Source organism: Elephas maximus, chromosome 2, assembly GCF_024166365.1.
Source record: "Elephas maximus indicus isolate mEleMax1 chromosome 2, mEleMax1 primary haplotype, whole genome shotgun sequence".
Classification (NCBI taxonomy): Eukaryota; Metazoa; Chordata; class Mammalia; order Proboscidea; family Elephantidae; genus Elephas; species Elephas maximus.
In genome coordinates this window covers 231,296,708-231,324,673 of record NC_064820.1, presented here as the reverse complement: position 1 = coordinate 231,324,673, position 27,966 = coordinate 231,296,708, and the positions used below count along the sequence as shown (strand labels likewise).

Sequence of the window (27,966 nt, the reverse complement as noted above, 5' to 3'; positions counted from 1 at the left end):
TCTAGCAAATATTTAAGAAAGAAATAAAATGTTGGAATGGGCGCTAGAAAGCCAGTGTCTTCTCTGGGGTGTCCCTGAGCTGGCTGGGCTGGGTTTGCCTGTCAGGACTCTGCAGGTGACAGGATGCAGCCTGGGCAGCAGGAGGTGCTGGCAGGCAGCTGCTTCTTTAAGGGTGGTGACATCACAAGGCTGCGGAATGCCTTGGCCATCCTGGAACTCAGCGACCTTGGCTGTCCGTGGGGTGTCCACGATTGGATCTCCATCCCCATGGGGTCGTAGGCCCGCATGTGACTGCGGAGGCAAAAGTGGCCATGGCTGAGGGGAGTGAGCTGATGAACAGGCTCATGAGCGAGAATGCTGACCTCAAGAAACAGGTGCGGCTCCTGAAGGAGAACCAGATGCTGAAGAGGCTGCTCAGTGAGAGCTGCCAGGAGAGTGGTGGCCGTGCAGCCCGTGAGCTCCTCCTCCCCAGGGCTCCCAGCTACCCTGAGGCCTGCTCTCCTGGGGGTGCAGGTAAGACCTCGAGAAGGTCATGGGAGGCTGCCTCCCTCTCCAATCTGGCCACTGAGTCCACCCTAGAAGATGGGTAGGGGTGCCAGTCAGCAACTGCCACGGAAGGGTTGCCAGTGGCTTACACAGGACACACAGGTTCTCATAGCTCTCCAGGACCACTGGGCTGGGCTTGGCTGGGCTCCTCTTGGCTGGATGGTGTGCTAGGCTGCGCTCCTTCTTCTCCAGGAGTGTGGACCAGCCCCGGCAAATGACATGAGGGTGGCCAAACCCACAAGCTCTGGGAGCCTCTGTTCCCATCTTGTCAGTCCACACCCTGCAGCATGCAGGAAGTGTCGCCCATGGTGGGAGGACCTACAGTCACAGACAGAGGGAGAGTGACTTGGTTTACCACGTGGTTAGTATCAATTCAACATTCTAGACCTCCTATAGGGAAGTAGTTTGCTCTGTTTTTATAAATCAATTCCTTATGTACATGGGAAGTATAGTTTGTGGCATGGTGGATGGTGCATGATGTTGGTGTTTGAGTGACTCAGATGGTGGGCAGTGGACGGGATCCTTGGCCAGCACTGCCTGAGGGAGTCTGGTGACCAGAGAGCTCAGCTTCCTGCTGGAAGTGGAAACTGCTCACGCTCGCTGGCTGGACAGAAACAGAGGAACACATCAGCTTGTCCAAACCTCAGTGAGGGGGCAGGTGGCCACGCAGGTGCCCTGTCATTCCAGGATGACAGGGCAGGTGGCCTCAAGGCTGCCCTGTGAGCCCTGCTGTCTTGGAGCTTCAGTTGTTCCACCAGGCGTGAAATGTTTTTCCTCTCTTGAGACTTCCTGAAGTGGCTACTGATTCCTCGGTGAGGGGCTTGGAGCCCTGGACAGCAGCTCACTGGTGTGAAGGATCCCAGGCGTGGCTGCGGGACCCTGTTTGAATACCTAGCTCTGCCTTGGGCACAGTGTACACCCCAACAGGGTTTGCATGCAAGAGGCGGGCCCTGTGTCCTGTCTGCTGGCCCCAACGGAGTACATGGGGGAAAAGCTGTGATCATGCATGTCCCAGTCCAAGGGACCCATCGCAGGGTCCTGAAACCTTTATTCTTGAGGGATCCTTGAGGAGGGAAGATAGGCTGAGAGGGACCCTTGGAAGAGATGGGTGGGAAGAGGAAAGGGACTCAGAGATCAGCCATGGCCAAGAATGGCTGGAGAGCTGGTTTTCCCTGAGCCACCAGCCTGCACCCATGTGTTCTGCACCCATAAGGCCTCATGTGGTGACCCCCTGCATGTCAGGCTATCAGTCCCAGGCCACTGCTCAGTTGTTGTGTCCACAGAGGCACTTTGCTTCCATGTCTGTGGTCAATGCTGTGACAACTGCCAAGAGCCATGTGATGTGTGCCGCCTCATGTGTCCTGTGTTCCAGGGACTCAACCCACCAGGCCTAAGCTCAGGGCACAGAGCCACCATGGGTCAGCACGGGCAGCGGTTCTGGGGAGCACTCAGAGGTGGGCGGCGTTGGGAGAGGGTCGAGGCTCTCACTTGGGCAGGCCATCCCCTGGAAGACCTTAGTGAGGAGCTGCACCTCAGTCCTGGCCAGGGTGAGGACCTCTTGGTGCCTCCTCACCCCAAGCCCCAACCACGTGGCCTGATCAGCCCCCTCAAGCCAGGCCCTGCCTCCTCAGTGCTTGTTGCCTTCATGCTCAGCCGTCTTTCCTGGGTTTTCCTGCAGCTTCAGGACGCGTTGGGGATCTCTGGCCCAGGGTGTTGGCCAGATCCTGGGTACTGCTGCTGTGGTAGCCACTGTCCCAGGGGGTTTTCCTGCTGTGATGTGAACTTGGGCGTCAAGCTTAGGGGAGGGTCTCTTTCTTTCTCCTATTCCCTGGTCCTTCTCTGACCTCGCTGATGGTGCTTGTAGTTACAGGTGTGGTCATGTCTGCTCCACACCCACACATACAGCCAGGGCAGTGTGGGCCTGAGATGACCCCCTTCCTTTGTTCTCCTTCCCCAAGTCCCCACTGAGACCCCAGCTTGGGACACTTGGCAGGCTGGTTGGGCAGGGGGGCCCATGGCAGGCTGCCCCTAACCTCTGCTGCTTCAATGGGCAGCACTGTGGGGGCCCTTGGTGTCCAGGCCAGATGCACGAGCTCAGGGCAGTCCAGGCTCTGGGCATTGCCCTTAGGGTTGGTCTTGACCTTTGCCTTCTGCCCCCATGAGAGGGTCTTCCTGGAAGGAGTGCAGCCTCGGCCTTGGGGATTCCAGTTTGGAAACAAACACTGAGCTGTTTCACAGATGGCAGAAGTTCACACACGGAAGACTTCGACACAGCAAAGCTTGTTTTGTTTCCCGGAATCCCTTCACTCCTTGTTCAGAAGACACGTGTTTTTGAACCCATTTTTCTTAATTATACAATATGTGCTCACGGTAAAGTTTAACGCCACATAAGGATTTAGATAGAATTCGAGGCTCCATCTTTGCCACCTGATCCTGTGCCCCAAAGGCAGCTGCTGTCAACATTTCTCAGGTTTCTGTCTGAAATTCTTGATGGATATTCATGCACAGTTCTGCCTAGCCTTTTGGTTTACCTAAGTGGGATTGTATTTTTCTGCAATTTTCTCTTCACCCCCTTAACCATCCATCTCAGCCCCATTCTCCATCATCCTCCTCCATGGATCGTCCCATCTTACACCAGTGTTTAGAGCACAGACTCTTCCATGTGGGGATTCCACATCCCATTTGGTGTACCCACAGTGGGAAGGCTGCCAGCTTTCCATGATCAAGTTTCAGTGAGCAGCGTCATATACACACCTCTGTGAACGTGGGTTTCTGGGGCCAAAGCCAAGTGCGTTTGTAATGTTGGGACAGACCCCACCACGTTACTCTTCACTCCCACCACAGGGGGGATGCCATTCCTGACCTTCCTGACACAGCCCAAGACTGTCCCACCAGATGGGTGAGAACGCCTCCAGTCCAGGTTTCCGTCACTCAGGGACTCTAGCACCTGCCACATTTTTAAGGGACCAGGGGGAGCAGCCAGTCTCCTCCTCAGCCTCCTGGCCCTCCTGGCCACCCACTTCTTCCCAAAGCCAGCCTTTCCTGGTTTCTTGTTTCCTAATGAATCCTTCTGTCCCCACATGGAGCTGGGCACCGTTGGATGGTCATCGGATGTTTCCACACAGATGTTGTGCTGGTGGCGCCAGAGCTGAGCCTCCACCTGTCCACTTTCCACTGGTGCCTTTCTTTCCTTGGTGAATGTAGTGTGTTAACTTAAGTACCAGTTACATGTTTCCACTGGGTTGACTCCAACTCATGGCCATCCCGTGTGTGTCAGAGTAGAACTGTGCTCCTCAGGGTTTTCAGTGACTGGTTTTTGGGAAGAGGACTGCTAGACCTTTCTTCTAAGGTGTCTTTTGGTGGACTTGAACCTCCAAACTTTCAGTTAGTAGCCGAGTGCGTTAACCATTTGTACCACCCAGGGACTCATGAATTTAACTTGTGTTCTCTACATGCAACTTTTCCCTGGCTGTTTCCTCTTAACATCACGACATTGTTATAAGTATTTGTTTTAAATGACTGTGTAGTATTGCAAATTCAGATGCGCCACAATTTAATGAACTTTCCTCCTCATGTTTGAAATCAAGTTCTTTTTAATCCCAAAGTAAGTAATACTGCAAAAAAAAAAAAAAAAATTTTTTTTTTTTTTTTTTGCTTAGGGTTATTTCCTCAGGATCCATTATTCTAAAAATAAAACCGCTGGTTCAGAAAGCAGGGGCGATTTTTTTTTTTTTTAGTTATTTCTTTCTTTTTTTTTTTACATTTCTCTATGTTATTTATTTATTTTTCCAAATGCTTTTAGAATGATTTCATCCATTATAGCTATGTGAATCCGTTACGGCTCTCAGTTTCTTCAAGTCTCTTTAGCTATCTCTTATATATCAATCTTTCACATTTGTTAATAAGTTTATTCCTTGAGCTTTATGTTATTTGTTGCAATTATGCATGAGATTTCTTTTCCTGGCATATTTTCAGAGTGATCAGTGTCAGTATGTCTTTGATTTGTAAATATTTATCTTGTATCCAGCCATTTTACTAAGCATTTTTATTCTAATACATTTTTAAATTCATTCTCCTGTTTCCTAAGTCTAAAATAGCATTGTTTACAAATTATATTTTTGAGATTGAAACTTATATACTTCTTATTTCTGTCTTTGTACTATACAGAACTTGCAGAACCTTGCTTTGGTCTTGGTTCTCTTGGGGTCTCCCCAGGGATGGTGGAACGTGGGTTCTAGCCTTTGCCTGGTCTCCCTGGCTGGCTGTGGGCAGTGCTTGCTGTCACCCAGCAGTGGGGAGAGGTGCGGGAGCCTGGACCCAGCCTTTGTGTCCATGCTCCAGGCCTCACGGATGGCTGCATATGGTCCTCTCTGTTTGTTTGCAGTGGACAAGGGCTGAATAAGGGTCCTTTGGCGGAGGTGCCCTCAGCTGCTTCTCATTTCCCTGTCCATGGGATCTCATGATGCTGGTTGATGCCCAGTTCTGTGCCATCCTTGTCCTCTGGGCTGACTCCTCATCTTGGCCTCTTGCTGTTTCAGTCCTTGATATGTGTGTGGATGGGTTTCACTTATGATTTCTGGATTCTGTTCCAATGTGAGACTGGGCTATGGTTTTTTTTTTTTTAGGGCATTTTCTTTGTTTTAGGGCATTTTCTTTCTTTTTTTTTTTTAGGGCATGTTTCTTTGATATCAAAGTTGCGATAATGTGTAACTCTAATTGACCAGCTTTAAATTTTTTTCTGTGTTCCAACCACATATATATGCATAGGGATTCTTAGTTGTTAATGAACTTGAACGAACTCACTCACAAACCATCTAGGCCTGCAGCCTTTTGGGAAGTAATTGTTTTATTAATTCTAGATTTTTCTTCTTTGCCTATTTTAGATTTTCTACTTATTTTTTATTTTATTTTTATTGGTCTTTAGATGAAGGTTTACAGAACAAACTAGTTTCTCATCAAACAGTTAGTACACACATTGTTGTATGATGTTGGTTAACAACCCCACGACATGTCAGCACTCTCCCTTCTCAACCCTGGCTTCCCTATTACCAGCTTTCCTGTTCCCTCCTGCCTTCCAGTCCCTGCCCCAGGGCTGGTGCCCCCCTTTAGTCTTGTTTTGTTCCATGGGCCTGTTCATCTTTGGCGAAGGGTGAACCTCAGGAGTGACTTCATTACTGAGCTGAAAGGGTGTCTGGGGGCCATACTCTCAGGGTTTCTCCAGTTTCTGTCAGGTTGGCAAGTCTGGTCTTTCTTTTTGAGTCAGAATTTTGTTCTACACTTTTTTCCAACTCTGTCCAGGACCCTCTATTGTGATCCCTGCCAGAGCAATCAGTGGTGGTAGCTGGGCACCGTCTAGTTGTAGTGGACTGAGTCTGGTGGAGGCCATGGTAGACGTGGTCCATTAGTTCTTTGGACCAATCTTTCCCTTGTGTCTTTAGTTTTCTTCATTCTTCCTTGTTCCAGAAGGGGTGAGACCGTGGAGTATCCTAGATGGCCATTAGATCTTCTACTTCTTGTGGAGTCATTGTAAAAATAATTTCCCCAGTAGATCTCTCCTTTCATTGAAATTTTAAAATTTATGAATATACAATTTTACGAGACATTCTTTCATAATTTAAGAATTACCTTCCTATTCTTTCTTATACCACTTTTTTTCATTTCTAACTTTATTCATTTATGTTCTCTTTTTCTAGCAGAGCTTTTCAGTTTTGTTCATCTTACTAGACTTTCCACAGAACTGTGTTCTGATTAATTTATTCCTGCTGTTATTTTTTATTTTCTAACTTTCACTTTTCTTAAGGGTTTCTCCCCATGTTGACTCCATTGTTTAGTTTGTTGTGATTTTTAAAAAGTAATTAAAGCATTTTAATTTCACTCTAAATGCATTTTTGAATGTAATGATGTCTTTATAGTTTCTAATGTTCATTATTTTCTCAATAATACTTTTTTCCTATTTTTACTTCTTCCTTGATCTGATCTTTATTTAGGATAATTTTTTTAATTATAAGAGGGTGACAGAATTTTTGTTGGCTCTTCATTATAGTTTTATTGTAATGTGGGTGGCCTGAAAATATATCTACTTTTTTAGTTTGACTGAGGATTTTTGATGCCTTATGCTTACTGAATTCTTGTAAAACGTTCTGTTGAGTGTTTCTGGGCCATGCAGTTGGCTATGGGCCACAAAGTGGCCGTTAGGAGTCTGGCTCTGGGCTGGAGGTTGCAGCTTTGAGTCTAGCTCTGACTGAGATGGTCACTTGTGTGGATGAGCCCGGCTCCCTCCTCTGGACACATACAGATGACTTTTTCTGCTTTTGAAATTTTTTTTTCTTGGAAGTCATTGCTGGGGGAAGATTAGTTGGTTCCTGCATAGGCACTTTTTAGTATATAATTATATTGCCATAGCTCTTAAAAAACCACTTTGTTTCTCAAACATGTTTACTTTATTGCTCCCTACTACCCACTGCCCTGGAGTCAGTTCTGACTCATAGCGACCCCACAGGGCTTCCGAGGACCCCACAGGGCTTCCGAGGACCCCACAGGGCTTCCGAGGCTGTAAATCTCTCTGGAAGCAGACTGCCACATCTTTCTCCCGTGGAGCCGCCGGTGGTTTTGAACGGCCGACCTTTCAGTTAGCAGTCGAGTGCCTTAACCACTATGCCACCAGGACTCATTACTTTATTGCTAGGAGAACAAATTCATGACATGAGGTTAGGAAAGGATTTCATAAACCACACAAGAATGGACAAATTTAAAAAAAAATTTTTTTTTTTTTTTTTTAAATTTCATAGGACAAGAGTTACCATAAAAAAGGGTCGAAGATAAACAAGGTAAAATCTAAGGCAACCACAACTGGGAGAAAATATTTGCAACACATTTAATCGACAAGGAATTAGGATTCAGAATGCATAGGGACTGCCATAAATGATTAACATAAGACTACCAAGCAAAGACCTGGCAGTCTGCTCCCGTAAAGATTACAGCCTGGGAAACCCTATGGGACAGTTCTACTCTGTCATATAGGCTGCTGTGACTCGATGGCACACAACAGCAACAACCCAACCAAAGAGGAGGCATAGGTCATTCACAGAAAGGAAACTCGAGAGGCTGATGAACTTGTGAGAAGACCTCCAGCTTCACCAGGGATTAGGAACATTAAAATATAAAATAACAACAAAACACCACGTGACACCTGTCAGCCTGCCTGACCACACCAAGTGCTGGTGAGGAGGTGGAATGGGGGACTCTGGTGCAGTGCTCCGGGGCACGGAACTGCCCCTCCATTTTGGAAGCAAAGGAAGTTCCACATGCACGCACCCTGAGCCCAGGTGTAGACCAAGAGGATGCTGACCGTGAGCAAGGAGACGAGCCCGGGGATGCTGGTGGCAGCATGAGGAAACAGCTGTGTGTCCCTCAATGGGGCAATGGATAAAAATAGCTGTGTGTGTGTGTGTAACAGTGGGGGTATGAGTGTGAGGGTATAAACATGGGAGAGTGCATGCGAGCACGTATGTGTACGAGTGTGCGTGTGTGAGAATGTGCATGTGTGTATTGGTTCATGAGAGTGTGTGCAAGAGTATGTGTGTGTAATGTGTGAGATCATGAGAGTGTGTGAGAGTGCCTGTGTGTATGTGTGTGCGTGAGTGTGAGCGTGTGTGTGAGTGTATGTCAGTATGTGAGTGAATGAGTGAGTTGTGTGTGTGAGTGTGCATGAGGTAGGCACCAGATGGCTCAACACCAAGGATGAGTCTCAAAAACAAAATGCTGTGGCCACAGTCATGTTGTGGAATAAAATATGTAGGGTGACACCACTTATGTAAACTGTAAAGCACACAGAACGTCCCTCTGTAGTGTGTGTGGATGACAGGTGTGCAGTAGGGGCCTGAGGTGTGCACACTCACTGTGCCCATAAACCCAGGCGGGGGGCTCCTCAGGCGGGCAGGGGAGCGGCTTGCAGTCAGAGAGGTGTAGGGCTGCATCACCACACCTGAAGATCCGCATTTATACAGGACACGGAGGGGGAGAAGGGGCTTGAGAACAGTGGAGATGCTGCCAGGTGCCCAAACAGGAATTGGGCACAGAGGCTTGCTGAGATGTCTCTGCACTTCTCTGGACAATGTGCTGGGGGGACAGCTTGACCCTCGTCTCTTCCCCGCCCCAGCTCCAGAGTACGGAAGGTTCGTCGGCGTCCCCGACACATCATCCCAGCTGCAGGCGTCCTCCCTGGAGGACCTCCTGTGCTCCCACGTCAACCTCTCCAGTGAGGATGAGGCCTCCCCCAGCTCTGCAGCCACTGCCTCGGCGCCCTTCAAGGCCTTCCTTGGGCCCTCCGAGCTGCATTCATCACGAAGCATGGACAGGAAGTTTTCCCCACTCCTTGGCCCCTTGCAGGATGCCCTGGCTGACAAGAACCTGCTGGAGCCCAGAGAGATGGTCCGGCCCAAGAAGGTGTGCTTCTCGGAGAGCAGCCTGACCTCTGGGGACAAGACGCGGAGAAGCTACTACCTCAATGGTACGGCAGGCGCCTAGGGGTGAATGGGGTGCAGGGCAGGGGTGTGGGAGGTGCAGGGAAAGGAAGCACGGGAGAGGCACAGGGCACAGGGTGTGAGGCACTGGCACAGGACACAAGGCAGGGGCAGAGCATAGGGTGCAGAGCATAGGGCACAGGACACAATGTGGGATGGGGGTATGGGGTGCAGGGCACAGGATGAGGGTGCAGGACAGGGACGGGGTCACAGGGTACAAGGCATGGGGTGTAGGGTGTGGGCGCAGGGAGCAGAGCGTAGGGCACAGGGAATGGAATGGGGGGCGGGTGCAGGGTGCAGGCACAGGCTGTCTGCGGTGGGAAGGATGCTGGAAACTGGCGTGGGCCCTGCTCCTCTGTCCAGCAGTGCAATGTGGTGCAGTGGGTGGAGCTTGGTGAGTGGCCGGGGCTGGCCCTACATCCTTCCCAGGGGGCTGGGCTGGGTCACACTGACTCTGGGGCCTTAGTTACCCTGGCTGTAAACAGAAGGAGTGTGACTAGGTGGTCTCCGAGGAACATTCTGGCTCTGCATCGTGGCTTCGCAGGGCAGTGATGCAGGGCTCTGGCGGCAGCATGGCTCCACATCCTCTGGGGCTCGGGGTGTCTGCTCCCTCAGAGCCACAGGCCCTTCCTCCCTCCCCCCTCACCGTCAGCCTGCTTTCCCCCTGAAGCTGGCGGAGGAAGGTGTGTAGGTGTGTTCTCTGCTGTGGCCTGCCTCTCATTTGGGAGTTCAGGGAGAAGACCAACTCCAAGTGGCTCCTGGAAAAACCTAAGGCCCTGGCACCCAAGCCACCTGGGTCCTGAAGGCCTGCGTCTGTGGCTGCTCCATCATCTATGTGCCTGGAGCCCCCCTAGGTGGAGTCCAATCTCTGTGGAATGTTTGATGGCTCTCAGACAGGAGGTTGGACATGTAGCTGGTCAGAGAAGTGAGGAGCCTCGGAGTCCCCACCCATCCTCCCAGGACCACTGTTGGGGGAGAGTCAGTGGTAGCAGGGCCCCTGTGCAGCAGATGAGACATGGGAGGACGTGCGTGTGGGCACCTGGGGAAATGAGGTGATGCTTGGGGGAGCAGGAGTGGTGCCTGTCCCTGTAGCTGGGCCCTTTCTGCCCTGATGGGCACCTTTCTGCCTGGAGCCACTTCTTACGTGAGCAAAGTAGTCTCTCCACCTCTGAGCACAGTGTCTGGTGGTGGCCACTCTCTTAATCTGCTCCATATGTCAACCCAAGAGGGAGCCAGAGCATCTTCCCAGCAGCCTCAGCTTCTGGACAAAAAAAACTGCTCCGAGACCACAGAGAATGGCTTAGGATAAGGAAAGTGCACTTTTCAGACTCTGCCTCCAGCAGATGAGAAAGAGCCAGCTCAGGTGCGCCAGGTAAGTGGCGTGGGCAGCTCAGTGTTCACTGAGAAAGGTCAGCTTTGGCTTAAGGGAATCGGCAGTGTACGAGAATTCTAGTTGTTCCACATCCTTGTCATCACTTGGTATACTCAGTCTTTTTAATTTAGCCATTCTAAAAGGTATGTAGTGGTATCACATTGTGGTTTAAATGTGGATTTCCCTAATGACTAGTGACATTGCGTATCTTTCCATGTGCTTATCTGCCATCTGTATTATCTTCTTTGTTGAAGTGTCTTTTCAAATCTTTTGTCCACTTTTCAGATTGAATTATTTGTCTTATTATTGAGTTGTAATAGTGCTTTATATGTTCTAGATACAAGTCCTTTGTTGTATATACATTTTGCAAATATAATCTCCCTGTCTGTGGCTTGCTTTTCACTTTCAAAACAGCATTTTTGAAGAGCAAAAGTGCTTAATTTGATAAAGTCCAGTTTATTTATTATTTTCTTTTATAGTTCATGCTTTCTATGTCGTATTTAAGAAATCTTTGCTAAATACAAAGTCATAAGGATTGTCTATGTTTTCTTCTAGAAGTTTTACAGTTTTAATTTTACATTTAGGCCTCTGATCCATTTCAAGTTAATTTTTGAATATGATGTGAGGTAGGGATTAAGGTTTGCCTATAGATAGCCATGTATTCCAGCATTAGTTGAAAAAAAAAAAATCCCTTTCCCATTGAATTGCATTGACACCTTTGTAAAAAATCAATTGCCCATATATGTGTGGGGTCTATTTCTGGACTCTCCGTGCTGTTCCATTTGTCTGTCTATACTGATGCCAATATACACCATATTTTTTATTGTAGCTTTATAATATGACTAGAAATCAGTTAGTGTAAGTGCTTCAACTTTGTTGTTTTTCACACTCGTTCTGGCTATTCTAGGTTCTTTGCATTTCCATGTGAATTTTAGAATAGGCTTGTACATTTCTACAAAAAAACTTGCTGGGATTTTGACTGGAATTGGGTTGGATTTATAGATCAATTTGTGGAGAAATGACACCTTAAAAATATTGAATCTTCTGATTCATGAATTCTCCATTTATTTAGATCTTTAAAATTTTCTCTCAGCGATGTTTTGTAGTTTTCTATGTACAGGCTTTGCACATCTTTTGTTTAATTTATCCCTTAGTATTTCATATTTTTGATGCTATAATAAATGGTGTTTTATTAATTTTAATTCGTCATTGCTCCTTGCTAATATAGTTTTTGTATATTGACCTTGTATCCTGCAACCTTATTAAACTCACTTATTAGTTCTAGTACCTTTTTTTTTTTTGTAGATTACTTAGAATTGTCTACATAGATTATCACGTCGTTTGTGAATGAAGACAGTTTACTCCTTCATTTCCAATCTGTATATCTTTTCTTTTTCTTGATTTATCACACTGACTAGAACCTCTAGAACAATGTTGGATAGAAGTCACAACAGTGGACACCCTTGTTTTTTCTTGACCTTAGGGGGAAATACCTAGTTTGTCACCATGAAGTATGATGTTAGCTAAGGTTTTTGTAGATGAACTTAATCAGGCTGAGGAAGTTCCTTTTAATTCCTACCTAGTTTAGAGTCAACACTAAGAGATGTTGAATTTTGTCAACTGGTTTTTCTGCATATTTCATTGAGCATTTCGTTTTCATTTGTAATATGTTAATATATGAAATTATGCAGACTGATTTTTGAATGCGAAACCAACCTTGCATTCCTGAGATAAAGCCTGCTTAATCATGATGTATTGTTCTCTGGTATTGTTGAATTCAATTTGCTAAAACTTTGGTAAGAATTTTTTTTTTTAATGAGGGATAAAAGATACTGGTCTGTAATTTTATTGTTGTATCATTTTCTGGTTTTGGTATTAGGGTAATGAGACTCCCAAAGAATGAGTTGGGAAGTATTCTGTCCTCTTTTGTTATCTAAAAGAGCTTGTGTAGAATTGACAGTATTTCTTCCTTAACTGTTTGGTAGCATTCGCCACCAAAACCATCTAAGCCTGGAATCTTCCTTGTAGAAAGTTTTGCTCTATTTTTTTCCTTCTACAAATTCAATTTTTTAATTAATAGAGGTTAATCAAATTATTTATTGTTGAGTGAGCTTTGATACTTTGTGTCTTTTAAGGAATTTGTCCATTTGATCCAACTTGTCCAATTTTGGGGCATAAAGCTGTTCCTAATATTCCCTTACAGTCATCCCTTTAATGACTGCAGGATCTGTGGTGGTCCTTTCTTTCATTCCTGATAGTGGTAATTTTTGATATTCTTCCCATTTTTCCCTGACCAGCCTGTCTAGAGGTTTTTCAATTTTATTTGCTTTTCTTTGAAGAATGGGTTTTTGGGTGAATCTTGGATCACTCATGTTGAACTAGAAATGATTTCTACAACATCTCAAGTGTAGCACTTTTCCTCTACCCAATTTATGCATAAGAGAGAAAAAGAGACTTTGACTGATTGATTGATTCCTGGTGATGGAAATGCATTAGTAGAGAAGGAGTGTACATCCAGCTCTCCTTGCCCCTCATCTGCCCTACCATGCTTCCATTCATTGTGTCTGCTCTCAGCTGTAATTTATGCAGTCTTGCAAAGTGATTGCGGAGTATGTGAAAAACTACAAAACGTTGTTGAAAGAAATTCAACAAGACCTCGATAAATTGAAAGACATCCTGTGTTCATGGATTCGAAGACTTAATGCTGTTAAGGTGGCAATGCTTCCCAAACTGATCTACAGAGTCAACACTGTCCTTATCAGAATCTCAGCCTAATTCTTTCCAGAAATTGATAAGCTGGTTCTACAATTCATAGGAAAATTCAAGGGACCAAGGAGAGGCAAAACATCCTTCACAAAGAAGAACAAAATAGGAGGACTCACACTTCCCAATTTCAAAACTTACTATAAAGCTACAGTAATCAAGACTGTGTGGTACTGGTATAATGACACGAATATAGAGCAATGGAATAGGGTTGAGAATCCAGAAATAAACACATATATTTTTGGACAGTTGATTTTCAACAAGGGTTCCAAGGGAATTAAATTGAGAAAGAATAGTCTTGTGATGGTTAAGACTGTGTGTCAACTTGGCTGGGCCTTGATTTCAGTATGATGTCATGATCACCTCCATGATGGGGTCTGCCATGAGTAGCCAATCAGTTGAAAGGGAGTTTCCCTGGGCTTATGGTCTGCATTGAATATGAGTGGACATTCTTGCAAGGTTGGTGGCTTTTGCTCGCTCTGGATCCTGCAGCTGGCTCCTGTTCTTCTGACTTCCAGTCCTTGAAGCTTGAGCTAGCAGCTACCTGTGGTCTTGCCTGTTGATCTTGGGATTTGTTGATCTTTGCAGCCTGTGAGGTCACCAGTCCCTGTGGCTAAGTGAATCAGGAGAAGCCTCCAGCCTGACCCATGGATTTGGAATGTTCCAACCTCTACAACCGTATGAGCCGTTTCCTTGATATAAATCTCTTTCTATATATATTTATATGCTTTACTGGTTTTGCGTCTCTGGAGAACCCAGCCTAAGATAAGCATTTTCAACAAATGGTAGCCACATGCAAAAGAATGAAGTTGGACCCCTACCTCATCCCCCACAGAAAATTAACGCAAAATGAATCAAAGGTCTAGAAGAAAGCACAGCCATCAATCTTTTGTGACCTTGGATTAGGCAATGGTTTCTTACATAAGACACCAAAATTATAAGCAACAAAAGAGAAAGTAGATATATCAGACTTCACCACATTTAAAAACTTTTCTGCTTCAAAAGACACTGTCAAGAGAGTGAAAAGTCAAGCAGCAAATGGGAAAAAAATATTTGCAAATCAGGTACTTGATAAGGGACTAGTATCCAGAACATATAAGAACTCTTACAATTCAACAGTAAAAAGAAAAATAACCCATTTAAAAATGGGCCAAGGATAGAAATTTCTCTGAAGATAGACAAATTTGGTAGACAATAAGATAGACAATAAGCACATTGAAACGATGCTGAACATTATTATTAATCATCAGCAAAATGCAAATCAAAATCACAATGAGATACCACCTCACACCTCTTGGGATGGCTATAATAAAAGACAGACAATAACAAGTGTTGGTGAGGATGTGGAGAAACTGGAACCCTCATACACTACTAGTGAATGTAAAATGGTGCAGCCATGTGGGAAACAGTTTGGCAGTTCCTCAAAAAGGTGAAGAGTTACCATATGACCCAGCAATTCCACCCCTACGTATATACCCAAGCGAACTGAAAATATATGTTCACGTGAAAACTTGTACATAAATATTTATAGCAACATAATTCATAACAGCCCCAAAATGTAAACAATGGAAATGTCCACCAGTGGATGAATGAATAAACAAGTGGTATACCATGGGATATTATTTAGTCAAAAAAAAGGAATGAAGTTCTAATACATGCTACAGCATGGTGGAACCTTGAAAACATTACGCTAAGGGAAAAAAGCTAATCACAAAGGACTACATATTGTGTGATTCCATTTATATGAAACAAACAGAATACGCAAAGCCACAGGGACAGAAAGTAGATTAGCAGTTGCCATGTGCTAGGGGGAGAGGATAATAGGGCATGACTTCTAATGGGTATGGAGTTTTGTGGGGGGGGGGGGTGAAAAAATGTTCTGGAATTAGATCGTGGTTGCACAACTCTAGAAGCCCTGGTGGTGCAGTGGTTCAAGCACTCGATTGCGAACCGTAAAGTCAGCTGTTCGAACCCACCAGTTGCTCCATTGAAGAAAGATGTGGTGATCTGCTTCTGTAAAGATTACAGCCTTAGAAACCCTATGCGGCAGTCTTATTCTGTCCTGTGGGGTCACTATGAGTCAGAATTGATTTGATGGCAACGGGTTTGATTTGTTTTGTTTTGCACAACTCTGTGAATATACGAAAAACCACTGAGTTGTAAACCTTGAAAGGGTGAATCTTTTTTTTTTTAATTTTTAATGTGCTTTAAGTGAAAGTTTACAAATCAAGTAGTACTGTCATACGAGAATTTATAAACACCTTGCTATATAATCCTAATTGCTCTCCCCCTAACGTGACAGCACGCTCCTTCCCTCCACTCTCTCTTTTCGTGTCCATTTGGCCAGCTTCTGGCCCCCTCTGACCTCTCATCTCCCCTCCAGACAGGAGATGCCAACAGAGTCTTATGTGTCTTCCTGATCCAAGAAGCTCATTCTTCACCAGTATCATTGTCTATCCCATAGTCCAGTCCAATCCTTGTCTGAAGAGTTGGCTTTGGGAATGGTTCCTGTCTTGGGCTAACAGAAGGTCTGGGGGACCATAACCTCTGGGGTCATTCCAGTTTCATTAAGTTTGGTCTTTTTACGAGAATTTGGTGTCTGCATCCCACTGTTCTCCTGCTCTCTCAGGGGTTCTGTGTTGTGTTCCCTGTCAGGATAGTCATCGGTTGTAGCCGGGCACCATCTAGGTCTTCTGGTCTCAGGCTAATGTAGCCTCTGCTTTATGTGGCCCTTTCTGCCTCTTGGGCTCATAATTACCTTGTGTCTTTCTTTGGTGTTCTTCATTCTCCTTTGCTCCAGGTGGGTTGGGACCAATTGATGCATCTTAGATGGCCCCTTGCTAGCGTTTAAGACCCCAGACGCTACTCTCCAAAGTGGGATGGAGAATGTTTTCTTAATAGAAACACACTCCTTTCCACTCTCTATTTTCATGTCTATTTGACCAGCTTATGACCCCCTCTGCCCTCTCATCTCCCATCCATACAGGAGCTTCCCACATAGTCTAATGTGTCTACTTGATCCAAGAAGTTCACTCCTCACTTGTATCATTTTCTATCCCATTGTGCAGTCCAATCCCTGTCTGAGGAGTTGGTATTGGGAATGGTTCCTATCTTGGGCTAACAGAAGGTCTGAAGACCATGACCTCCAGGGTCCGTCTAGTCTCAGTCAGATCATTAAGTCTGGAAAGGGTGAATCTTATAGTATGTGAGTTATAAACCAAAATAAGTAAAAAACCAAACCCGTTGCTGTTGAATTGATTCCAACTCACAGCAATCTTATAGGACAAAGTAGAACAGCCCCATAGGGTTTCAAGGCTCTAATCTTTATGGAAGCAGACTGCCACATCTTTCTCCTGAAGAGTGGCTGGTGGGTTTGAACTGCTGACCTTTGGATGAGCAGCTGAGCACTTAGCCACTGCACCACCAGGGCTCCTTATGTGAATTCTTTCTCAATGAAAAAAATTTTTTTTTTAATATTTTGGGAAGAAACCTACTAGGTAGCCTCAGTTCCTGCGTCTGTAAAATGGGGTCAGAAAGCCTACCTGCAAGGGTCATGATGAAAATGACATTAAATCACATAAAGCCAGAAGTACTCAGAGGACGCAAACATGGTAAGCTAGGATTGGATCTGCGATGGAGAGGAGTGAGCACGTGTTCTCCTTGGTCCGGCTGGTGGTACCTTGTCCCTGGTGACCCCAGGCTCCCTGTGACGCCCTCACCTGCACACACATTACTGCACAATGGCTGAGGAATGGAGGGACAGACGTCCCCAGTCTAACCCTCTGTGATACCATGTCAGCCCGCTGGTCAGTAACCTGTCCAGAGAGAAGGATGCTACCCAACACCCTGAACTTTAGAACCTCATACTGGCCACTCGCTTGGACGCATCCCAGGCCAGTGTGTGGGGACTGAACAAGTGCATCATTTAATCATTCATTCTAGAATCCTGTCAATCTGACTTCATGCAAACAGGCCTGTGGTTTACAGAAATTGACGTTCTTCCCTTTTGTGAACATCATCAGTCCCTCACTTTCCCTAAGATGACTTGCACCCCCAGCTGATGGCTACCCAGGAGTCCAGGACTGAGCTGAATGGGTGTTCCCATTAAGGGGAGAACACCCTCCCACCCCAATCTCAGGCCACTCAATGCTGCTGTCCCCCAGCTAGAGGGGCCAAGGTTATGGAGGACACCTGAGGTCGTGTTAGGCCACGCCCCCTGCTGTCTTCCACAGCAGCAGTTCTATGGCATGATGACCCTGAGGAGGACTGGGCTTTGCAGGGTGAACCCTCCTGGAGCCCCTGGACAGCTTGGCCTGAGAGCCCACAGGAGGAGGGCAGTGCGCTGTGGTCCCCAACCCTGCCCACAGCCTACCCGTCTGTCCTGAGCTGGGGACGGGGTCCACAGAACACACTGGAAAACACTGGTTTGGACACAGCTCTAGGAGCCGCCTTTGGAAAGAGCAGCCCCTGTGAGATGTGCCTCTGGGTACAAGCTGGTGTGGCTGCTTGTCCTGCCACTGCCCTCACTACATATCCAGCCGTTCCCTGTCGTTCTGTCCCTCTGAGCCCTGTCCTGGCAGTCTCACCCTGTGACACTCACCGCACTTGTCACCTTTGGAAGCAGTCACACAGCTGTTCGTGGCCATGCACGGGCTGTCCGGTCACTGGTGTCCTGGCTTGGGGAGGGTCGTGTTTGTTCATGGGAAGCCAACCTTACACGGGAGGATAGCTGGTGGGAAAACAGTGGCCCAAGGTCACGGGCAGAGCTGGCCCTGGAGCCTGGCCTCACAGCCGGCTATGGAGGGTGTGGGAGCCCAAGCTGCAGGTGAGGGAGTGACATCTCCAAGTCACAGGGCTACCATGGGGTGTCCTGAGTGTCAGGGACCTGAGCTTCACTCTCCCTGGGCACCTGCTGGGGTGGATCTGGAAGGGCTGTACCCACCCACATCCTTGAGAGGGTTCAGATCATGCCTCCTGTTTGGAAAAGTTTTGGGGCTTTCGGAAACAATTTAGAAATGGGCGCCTTGTGAAGTGTCTCCCTTCAGGATGGAAGAGGTGAAAATCTGTGATCCCAGGCAGCCCTGAGAGGCATCTGGCCTTGATAAAAAGACCTCTGTCCTTGGGCCAGTGTCCCTGCCTGTGCTCTGACTTGGTTTCCTGGGCAGGCGGAGGAGCCACATGAGCCCCATCAGAGTGACCTTACCCCACCCCAAGGTGACCCCATCACAGAGTGCCCCCATGATCCCTTACAGAGTGGTACAGGTCAGCAGCGGTGTTGGGGGCATGGAGTGTTGTACCAATTCTAAGGTGGCCTTTTTCTCATTTGCCGACTCTCAATCTGAGGTGCACCTTACAATAATGGGCATTGTGTTTTTCAGAGGGCCCAAGGTGTTTTACACTTTTTGATGCTTATTGAGGTTGTTTATGAATGACTCCATCGACCTCAGAGGCTAGGTGGGGTGGAGAAACTTGGACACAAGTGGTGGGTGGGAGTGTGCTGAGTATAAGGTGGGGGGAGAGGCTCAACTGGAGAGCAGGGGACAGCCACCAGCAAGCATCCGGCCCTTCTAGGGCCTTTGGGGACTGGGCAAGGGAAAGGAGGGGCGAGCCATCATCCCCCTCATCAGGATCAGGGCCCTATAGGAAGCCCAGCCGGTGTGACCTTGTGATGAGGCAGCTGTGTCCACGGCTTCCCCTAGACCAGGCCGTCAAGTGTGGTTCGACACCTACGCGCCCTTGGTGCGCGTGTGCCCTGGACCAGGAGCCCGGAGCCTCATCCCCCACCCCTTCGTCCCAGCAGAGATCCAGAGCTTCTCCGGAGCAGAAAAGGACGGGCGCATTGTTGGCGAGATCGCCTTCCAGCTGGACCGGCGCATTCTGGCCTATGTCTTCCCAGGTGTGACGCGACTGTACGGCTTTACCGTGTCCAACATCCCCGAGAAGATCAAGCAGGTGAGGAACCCCACCTCCCACCCCCGCCCCAGGGATCCCCGCGCTGCGCACATTGTCACCCGCGGCTCCCCCGCCCCAGGCCACGCCCGGGCTGCGGGACGGTCCCTGGTGTCCTCGGTGCGCGTGCGCTAGGCGTGAGGAACCCGCAGTGAGGGACGTCTACACAGCCCATCTGCCTTTGATCCCAGACCGCTTCAGAGCTGCCACAGGGCCAAAGTGAGGGAGGCTTTGTAATGTAGTTCTCGCGGGCTCTTGACACCAGAGATGCTGGAGGGGAAATTTGGAGACTCAGCCTGGCCCGCGGGGTCAGCTCTGGGCCTCAGTTTCCCCACCTAAGCAGCTTCATTAATGAAATGCTCTTAGCTGCCCTGGAGGCTGAACCCCACCCTTCTCTACACAGGGGGTCGCTAGAGTGCACAGAAGGCAGGAAACTGGCCCAAGGCCACACAGCCCACTGAGGCAGTGGGGAGTGGGCCTAGCCCCCTGGCTCCAGGGTCTTAGCCCTTGGTCTTTTCCTTGGTCCTGCGTTTGTGTGAGCTCAGCGCCCCTTGTGGCCACCCTGTGCGGCCCCATCCCATGCCCGCCCCGCCCCGACCCTGTCTCCACCTCACGCCCCTCCCTGTGTGCTGTCTCCTCCTTCTTCCTCCCGTGTGTCGCCACCCTCCCCCACCCCTCGCCTCCTCCACCTCATGCCCCTCACCCCCTGCTGTCTCTGTCCGCTAGAAGTCTCCCCTCCTCCCCCTCTATGTCTCCCTCTCCCTCCTGTGTGTCTCCACCCCCGTCCCACTCCGTGATGTCTCCATTTACCCTCCCGCGTCATTTTCACCTCACACGCCCCCGCACCCTCGCTGTCCCCCAGACCTCCATCAAGTCGCTGGATGGCTCGGTGGACGAGAAGAAGCTGCGCGACCTGACGCACCGCTACCTGACGCTGACCGCGCGCTTGGAGAAGCTGGGCTACAACCGCGACGTGCACCCGGTGTTCAGCGAGTTCCTGATCAACACCTACGGAATCCTGAAGCAGCGGCCCGACCTGCGCGCCCACCCGCTGCACAGCAGCCCCGCCGCGCTGCGCAAGCTGGTCATCGACATCGTGCCGCCCAAGTTCCTGGGCGACTCGCTACTGCTGCTCAACTGCCTCTGCGAGCTCTCCAAGGAGGACAGCAAGCCGCTCTTCGCCTGGTGAGCGCCTCTGCGCCGCGCCACCGCCTCCGCAATAAACGTGTTTGTTCAAACCCGGGCGGCGCTCCTCCTGCGCGTCGCCGGGCGCCGCCGCCCGGACCCCGCGACGCCGCCCCTGCCGGGCCCCAGGCCCGGAGCAGCGCCTGGGGATGCGGGTGCCCGGAGCGCCTTGCCCGCCGAGCGCCCGGCGCCGGCCCGCCGCCGCTCACACCGCGAAGCAACACTTGTAGCACTTTATTAAAATCCTCTGTTTACCTGTCTGCTTCCTGTAGCCTCTCGGCTCTTTGAGGCGCGCAGAGCGCAGGTCCTGTTCGGCACACGGTGGTGCCAGTCTGAGATTGTGGAAGGAAGCTTCCAGGGAGAAGGAGCCCTGGGGGCAGCAGCTGCAGCTCAGGCCCCTCTCCCCCTCATCTTCCTCCAGGACCCTGCACCCCCTGCCTTCCCCTCACGGCGGGCCTGGGCAGCATCCTCTCAGCCTCAGTCTCTCCCTGGGGGTGCTCCAGTTCTGGTTGGGTTTCCCCAAATGCAGAGCCTGAGGCAAGGATTTGGGCGCAGGCAGACCCGCTACCTAATCTGTGGGGCCCCAAGAGAAGTGAAACTGGGGAGGGGGTGGGGTGCTCAAAAATTAAGAATTTCAAGGCGGCAAAAACTGTAAACCCAGCGTGGGGCCTACTGGGTGGCCAGGGGTGCTGTGGGCTGCCGGATCTTTCCCTAGTGAGGCTGACCTGGGTGCAGGTCATCTATTGGGAGATGTTTGGTGGAAGCAGGAGAGACACAAGGGAGGGGGAAGCCAACACGTGGTGCGCCCGACGAACAGGTTAGCGCGCTGGGCACCCCTGAGAGGCCCTCAGAATCATCCCCAAGGGACTAGGGTCTGGGGTGTTTATCCTGCAGTTGCTGTCCGTCACCTCCCCTAACGGGCGCGCTCCTGCGGCCACAGCCGCCCACTCACTGGACCGGGGAGCTGGCAGCAAATGGGCGGCACGGGGCTGCTGGGGTGCCGTTGGTGAGCAGCCTTCACGGTTCCGCGGCCCTTGGAAAATGTCACCTTCGGCCGGATTTTCTCAGTGAAGTAGAGGTGGGGACGGCGCCCCAGCCGCGGGTGGCCCCCCAGCCCCGGCTGCCTGTGCTTGAAACATCTAGCATCTGGTGGAGATATCGGGGAAGCTGGGGCGAGGTGCACGCTTGTCGGTGGCTCAGAGCCGGGTTAGTGAGTGGGCACCCTCGGAGGAAAAGCTAGACCATAGAGTCATTCTGCTGTGCAGGTCTGTTAGGTGCAGGCCAGGATGGGGAGGGAGAGGCAAACCTCAGCCCATGGGGACCACAGCATCAGTGGGAGGGGTCAAGCCTGAGGGGCTGTGAAGGGGCCTGGCCCCCACCTGGTGGTCTCCCTGGCAGGGTCGCCCTGAGGGACTATGAAGTCCCTGCAGCAAGAAGGACTACATCCAAGCCAGGGTCCTTGGTGGGGAGGACTAAGCCCCTTACTGCTTTTTCCCATTTGATTAAAGGAGTGGCAGGAAAGTGGAGCAAGACAGCAGGTGGTGGGTCTGAGAGGCCCAAGGGGTGGTTCTGCATCCCTTTGGGGGCCTCAGAAGGCTGGGTCAGGTGTGCAAGGCATTTACCCATCTGCATGGGTAGGTGGAGGGCAGCCTGAGGTAGCTGGGCTGGCTTCCAGTGCTGCCCCAGTCAGAGCTGAAATGGAGGTTGCCTGAATTCAGATTTATATGTAAAACCTATGCATTTATATGGACTTCCTGAGCGGTGCAAATTGTTAATGCGGCTGACCAAAAGGTTGGAGGTTTGAGTCCACCCGGATGTGCTTTGGAAGAAAGGCTTGGTGATCTACTTCCAAAAAACCAGCCATTGAAAATGCTTTGAAGCAGATCCACTCTGACCCACACACGGGAAGTCACGGTAAGCTCCGTCAGCTCCAACGCAACTGGGGTGGTGATTTTATATATACGTATACATGGGCACGCTGGTTAAGAGCCTGGCTGCAGCGAAAGGCTTGGCAGTTCCAATTCATCAACTGCTCCTTGGAAACCCTATGGGGCAGTCCTATAGGGTCACTATGAGTTTCAATCGACTCCACAGCAGTGGGTTTGGTTTTTTGGTTTTTATTGGCTCATTAATTCTAACAAATGTATCACATAATGTAAGATGTTAATAAAAACCAAAACCAAACGTGTTGCCGTCGAGTCAGTTCCAACTCATTGCGACCCTACCGGACAGAGTAGAGCTGGCCCATAGGGTTTCCAGGGCGCCAATGAACCAGTACTGATACGTTAGTATTAACTAAGGTCTGTGCTTTACTCCGATTTCCTCATTTCCCCCCTAATGTCCACACACCACATTACATGTAATCATCACGTGTCTTAGGGTTCTCTGGGCTGTGACAGCTTCTCAGAGTTTTCCAGTTTTTGCTTTAAGTGAAAGTTTACAAATCAAGTCAGTCTCTCACATAAAAACTTATATACGCCTTGCTGCATACTCTCAATTACTCTCCCCCTAATGAGACAGCTCGCTGTCTCCCTCCACTCTCTCTTTGCACGTCCATTTCACCAGCTTCTAACCCCCTCCACCGCCTCATCTCCCCTCCAGGCAGGAGATGCCAACATAGTCTCAAGTGTCCACCTGATCCAAGAAGCTCAATCCTCACCAGCATCCCTCTCCAACCCACTGTCCAGTCCAATCCATGTCTGAAGAGTTGGGTTTGGGAATGGTGCCTGTCCTGGGGCAATAGAAGTTCTGGGGACCATGACCACCGGGGTCCTTCCAGTCTCCTGCAGACCATTAAGTCTGGTCTTATGAGAATTTGTGGTCTGCATCCCACTGCTCTCCTGCTCCCTCAGGGGTTCCCTGTCAGGGCAGTCATTGGTTGTAGCCAGGCACCATCTAGTTCTTCTGGTCTCAGGCTGATGTAGTCTCTGGTTTATGCGGCCCTTTCTGTCTCTCGGGCTTGTAATTACCTTGTGTCCTCGGTGTTCTTCATTCTCCTTTGATCCAGGTGGGTTGAGACCAATTGGTGCATCTTAAATGGCCGCTTGCTAGCGTTTAAGACCCCAGATGGCACTCTCCAAGGTGAGATGCAAAAAGTTTTCTTAATAATTTTATTATGCCAATTGACTTAGATGTCCCCTGAAGCCGTGGTCCCCATACCCCTGCCCCTGATACACTGGCCTTCCAAGCGTTCAGTTTATTCAGGAAACTTCTATGCTTTTGGTTTAGTCCAGTGTTGCTGATCCCCCCGTATTGTGTGTTGTCTTTCCCTTCACCTAAAGTAGTTCTTATCTACCAACTAATTAGTGAATACTCCTCTCCCACCCTCCCACCCTCCCTCCTCTCGTAACCACAAAAGAATGTTTTCTTCTCAGTTTAAACTATTTCTCAAGTTCTTATAATAGTGGTCTTATACAATATTTCTCCTTTTGCAACTGACTAATTTCACTCAGCGTAATGCCTTCCAGGTACCTCCATGTTATGAAATGTTTCACAGATTCCTCACTGTTCGTTATCAACGCGTAGTATTCCATTGTGTGAATATACCGTAATTTATTTACCCATTCATCCGTTGATGGACACCTTGGTTGCTTCTATCTTTTTGCTATTGTAAACAGTGCTGCAGTGAACATGGGTGTGCATATATCTGTTCGTGTAAAAACTCTTATTTCTCTAGGATATATTCCAAGGAGTGGGATTGCTGGATCGTATGGTAGTTCTATTTCCAGCTTTTTAAGGAAGCGCCAAATCAATTTCCAAAGTGGTTGTACCATTTGACATTCCCACCAGCAGTGTAGAAATGTTCCAATCTCTCCACAGCCTCTCCAACATTTATTATTTTGTGTGTTTTGGATTAATGCCAGCCTTGTTGGAGTGAGATGAAATCTCATTGTAGTTTTGATCTGCATTTCTCTAATGGCTAATGATCGTGAACATTTCCTCATATATCTGTCAGCCACCTGAATATCTTCCTTTTTTTTTTTGTTATAGAAATGTCTTTATTCCAAAAATAAATGGTTATTAAAATTTAGGAGTTTATGATATATTTACAAATTCTGAGATAAAACACCATATTATTATGTTATTTCTCCCATTATATTTATTTTTTTTCTTTTTGATTATCAGCATCAGAAAACAGAAAGCCACTAGAGAAAAAAATGAAAGGAAATTACCTGGATTAGCAAGTAAAATTTGGTGAAAAAACATGGAATATCAATTTTAAAAAAGCATTAAAGCTAGCTTCTAGATAATGTATCAGAAATCCATCACTTATGGAGTCAGACATAAATTTACTTTCTACATCCAAGTAGAAGAAATTTAAAATAAAATAATAAGAGAAAAATCTGTTGAGTGCATTTCTGCTGATTCAAATATTTGGCCAAGAAATTTCAGTATCGAATAGAACACTCTTGATGGAAATTGTTTAACGGATAAAATACAAATCAAAGAATTAAAATTATGGTAAATTTAATGTGTAGAATTATTTTCAATAATTAAAAAAATTAAGTGTTATATTTCATCATATTCTCAGGTTTTAACACTTCTGAATTTGGGATGTTACTTAAAACGATTTAAAAAAATTTGCCGTATTTTTCTTGGCACTTTATTTCTATGGTGTCTTATGAAATAGAATCAATAGTACATGGTATTACTCTATTATTTCAAAGAAAAGCCCTGATGCATGCCATATAGAAGAGGTAACAGTTATGTTTACATTTGTTAACTGTTGGGTTCAAACCGCCGACCTTTCTGTTAGCAGCTGAATGCTTAACCACTGTGCCACCAGGTCTCCTTAATATTTTGGGAAGATTTTCTTTACTATATGATACAGCTGGAAAAGGATTGTATACATTTGTAGTGGTTAAAAGCTTGGCTGCTAACCAAAAGGTCACCAGTTCGAATCCACCAGCCGCCCCTTGGAAACCCTGTGGGGCAGTTCCACTCTGTCCCATAGGGCTTTCTATGAGTCAGAACAGACTGGACAGCAACAGGTTTGGTTTGTCGTTATTATTATTATTATTTTTTAACTAACAAATATGTAATCCTGATGAAGACAATACACTACGATAATGTTACAAAAAAGGGTACAAAATATAATGGCTTGCAACAGGAAATCCTTGGAAAATAGTCTAGGGCTATCTGTTTCTTTATTTTGTGTATTCTTTTTTTTTTTTATTTTATTGAGCTTCAAGTGAACGTTTACAAATCAAGTCAGACTGTCACATATAAGTTTATATACACCTTACTCCATACTCCCACTTGCTCTCCCCCTAATGAGTCAGCCCGCTCCCTCCTTCCAGTCTCTCCTTTCGCGACAATTTTGCCAGCTTCCAACCCTCTCTACCCTCCCACCCCCTCTCCAGACAGGAGATGCCAACACAGCCTCAAGTGTCCACCTGATACAGGTAGCTCACTCTTCATCAGCATCTCTCTCCTACCCACTGTCCAGTCCCTTCCATGTCTGATAAGTTGTCTTCCGGAATGGTTCCTGTCCTGGGCCAACAGAAGGTTTGGGGACCATGACCACCGGGATTCCTCTAGTCTCAGTCAGACCATTAAGTCTGGTCTTTTTGTGAGAATTTGGGGTCTGCATCCCACTGATCTCCTGCTCCCTCAGGGGTTCTCTGTTGTGCTCCCTGTCAGGGCAGTCATTGGTTGTGGCTGGGCACCATCTAGTTCTTCTGGTCTCAGGATGATGTAAGTCTCTGGTTCATGTGGCCCTTTCTGTCTCTTGGGCTCTTAGTTATCGTGTGACCTTGGTGTTCTTGATTCTCCTTTGCTCCAGGTGGGTTGAGACCAATTGATGCATCTTAGATGGCCACTTGTTAGCATTTAAGACCCCAGACGCCACATTTCAAAGTGGGATGCAGAATGTTTTCATAATAGAATTATTTTGCCAATTGACTTAGAAGTCCCCTTAAACCATGTTCCCCAAACCCCCGCCCTTGCTCCGCTGACCTTTGAACCACTCAGCTTATCCCAGAAACTTCTTTGCTTTTGGTCCAGTCCAGTTGAGCTGACCTTCCGTGTATTCAGTATTGTCCTTCCCTTCACCTAAAATAGTTCTTATCTACTAACCAATCAGTAAATAACCCTCTTCCACCCTCCCTCCCTCCCCGCCCCGTAACCACAAAAGTATGTGTTCTTCTCAGTTTATGCTATTTCTCAAGATCTTATAATAGTGGTATTATAAAATATTTGTCCTTTTGCCTCTGACTGATTTCGCTCAGCATAATGGCTTCCAGGTTCCTCCATGTTACGAAATGTTTCACAGATTCGTCACTGTTTTTTATTGATGCGTAGTATCCCATTGTGTGAATATACCACAATTTATTTAACCATTCATCTGTTGATGGACACCTTGGTTGCTTCCAGCTTTTTGCTATTGTAAACAGAGCTGCAATAAACATGGGTGTGCATATATCTGTTCGTGTGAAGGCTCTTATTTCTCTAGGGTATATTCCAAGGAGTGGGATTTCTAAAAAAAAAAAAAAATTTTTTTTTTATAGTAGTTCTATTTCTAACTGTTTAAGATAACGCCAGATAGATTTCCAAAGTGGTTGTACCATTTGACATTCCCACCAGCAGTGTATAAGAGTTCCAATCTCTCCGCAGCCTCTCCAACATTTATTATTTTGTGGTTTTTGGATTAATGCCAGCCTTGTTGGAGTGAGATGGAATCTCATTGTAGTTTTAATTTGTATTTCTCTAATGGCTAATGATCGAGAGCATTTTCTCATGTATCTGTTAGCTGCCTGAATATCTTCTTTAGTGAAGTGCGTGTTCATATCCTTTGCCTGCTTCTTGACTGGGTTGTTTGTCTTTTTGTGGTTGAGTTTTGACAGAATCATACAGATTTTAGAGATCAGGTGCTGGTCGGAGATGTCATAGCTGAAAATTCTTTCCCAATCTGTAGGTGGTCTTTTTACTCTTTTGGTGAAGTCTTTAGATGGGCATAGGTGTTTGGTTTTTAGGAGCTCCCAGTCATTTGGTTTCTCTTCATCATTTTTGGTAATGTTTTGTATTCTGTTTATGCCTTGTATTAGGGCTCCTAGGGTTGTCCCTATTTTTTCTTCCATGATCTTTATCGTTTTAGTCTTTCTGTTTAGGTCTTTGATCCACTTGGAGTTAGTTTTTGTGCATGGTGTGAGGTATGGGTCCTGTTTCATTTTTTTGCAAATGGATATCCAGTTATGCCAGCACCATTTGTTAAAAAGACTATCTTTTCCCCAATTAACTGACACTGGGCCTTTGTCAAATATCAGGGGCTCATATGTGGATGGATTTATATCTGGGTTCTCAATTCTGTTCCATTGGTCTATGTGCCTGTTATTGTACCAGTACCAGGCTGTTTTGACTACTGTGGCTGTATAATAGGCTCTAAAATCAGGTAGAGTGAGGCCTCCCACTTTCTTCTTCTTTTTCAGTAATGCTTTACTTATCCGAGGCTTCTTTCCCTTCCATATAAAGTTGGTGATTTGTTTCTCCATCACATTAAAAAATGTCATTGGAATTTGGATCGGAAGTGCAGTGTATGTATAGATGGCTTTTGGTAGAATAGACATTTTTACTATGTTAAGTCTTCCTATCCATGAGCAAGGTATGTTTTTCCACTTAAGTAGGTCCTTT

The 27,966-nt window shown here is 47.4% G+C and overlaps 1 protein-coding gene across 1 annotated transcript; it reads left to right on the top strand.

The window, feature by feature from the left end:
• The first annotated feature begins 311 nt into the window (after positions 1-311).
• SPATC1L (spermatogenesis and centriole associated 1 like) lies at positions 312-20,374 on the top strand. The gene is made up of 4 exons (XM_049875065.1): positions 312-513; positions 8,705-9,055; positions 19,004-19,155; positions 20,015-20,374. The coding sequence occupies exons 1-4, from the start codon at positions 312-314 to the stop codon at positions 20,339-20,341; spliced, it is 1,032 nt and encodes a 343-aa protein (XP_049731022.1). The 3' UTR covers positions 20,342-20,374.
• Positions 20,375-27,966: the final 7,592 nt, after the last annotated feature.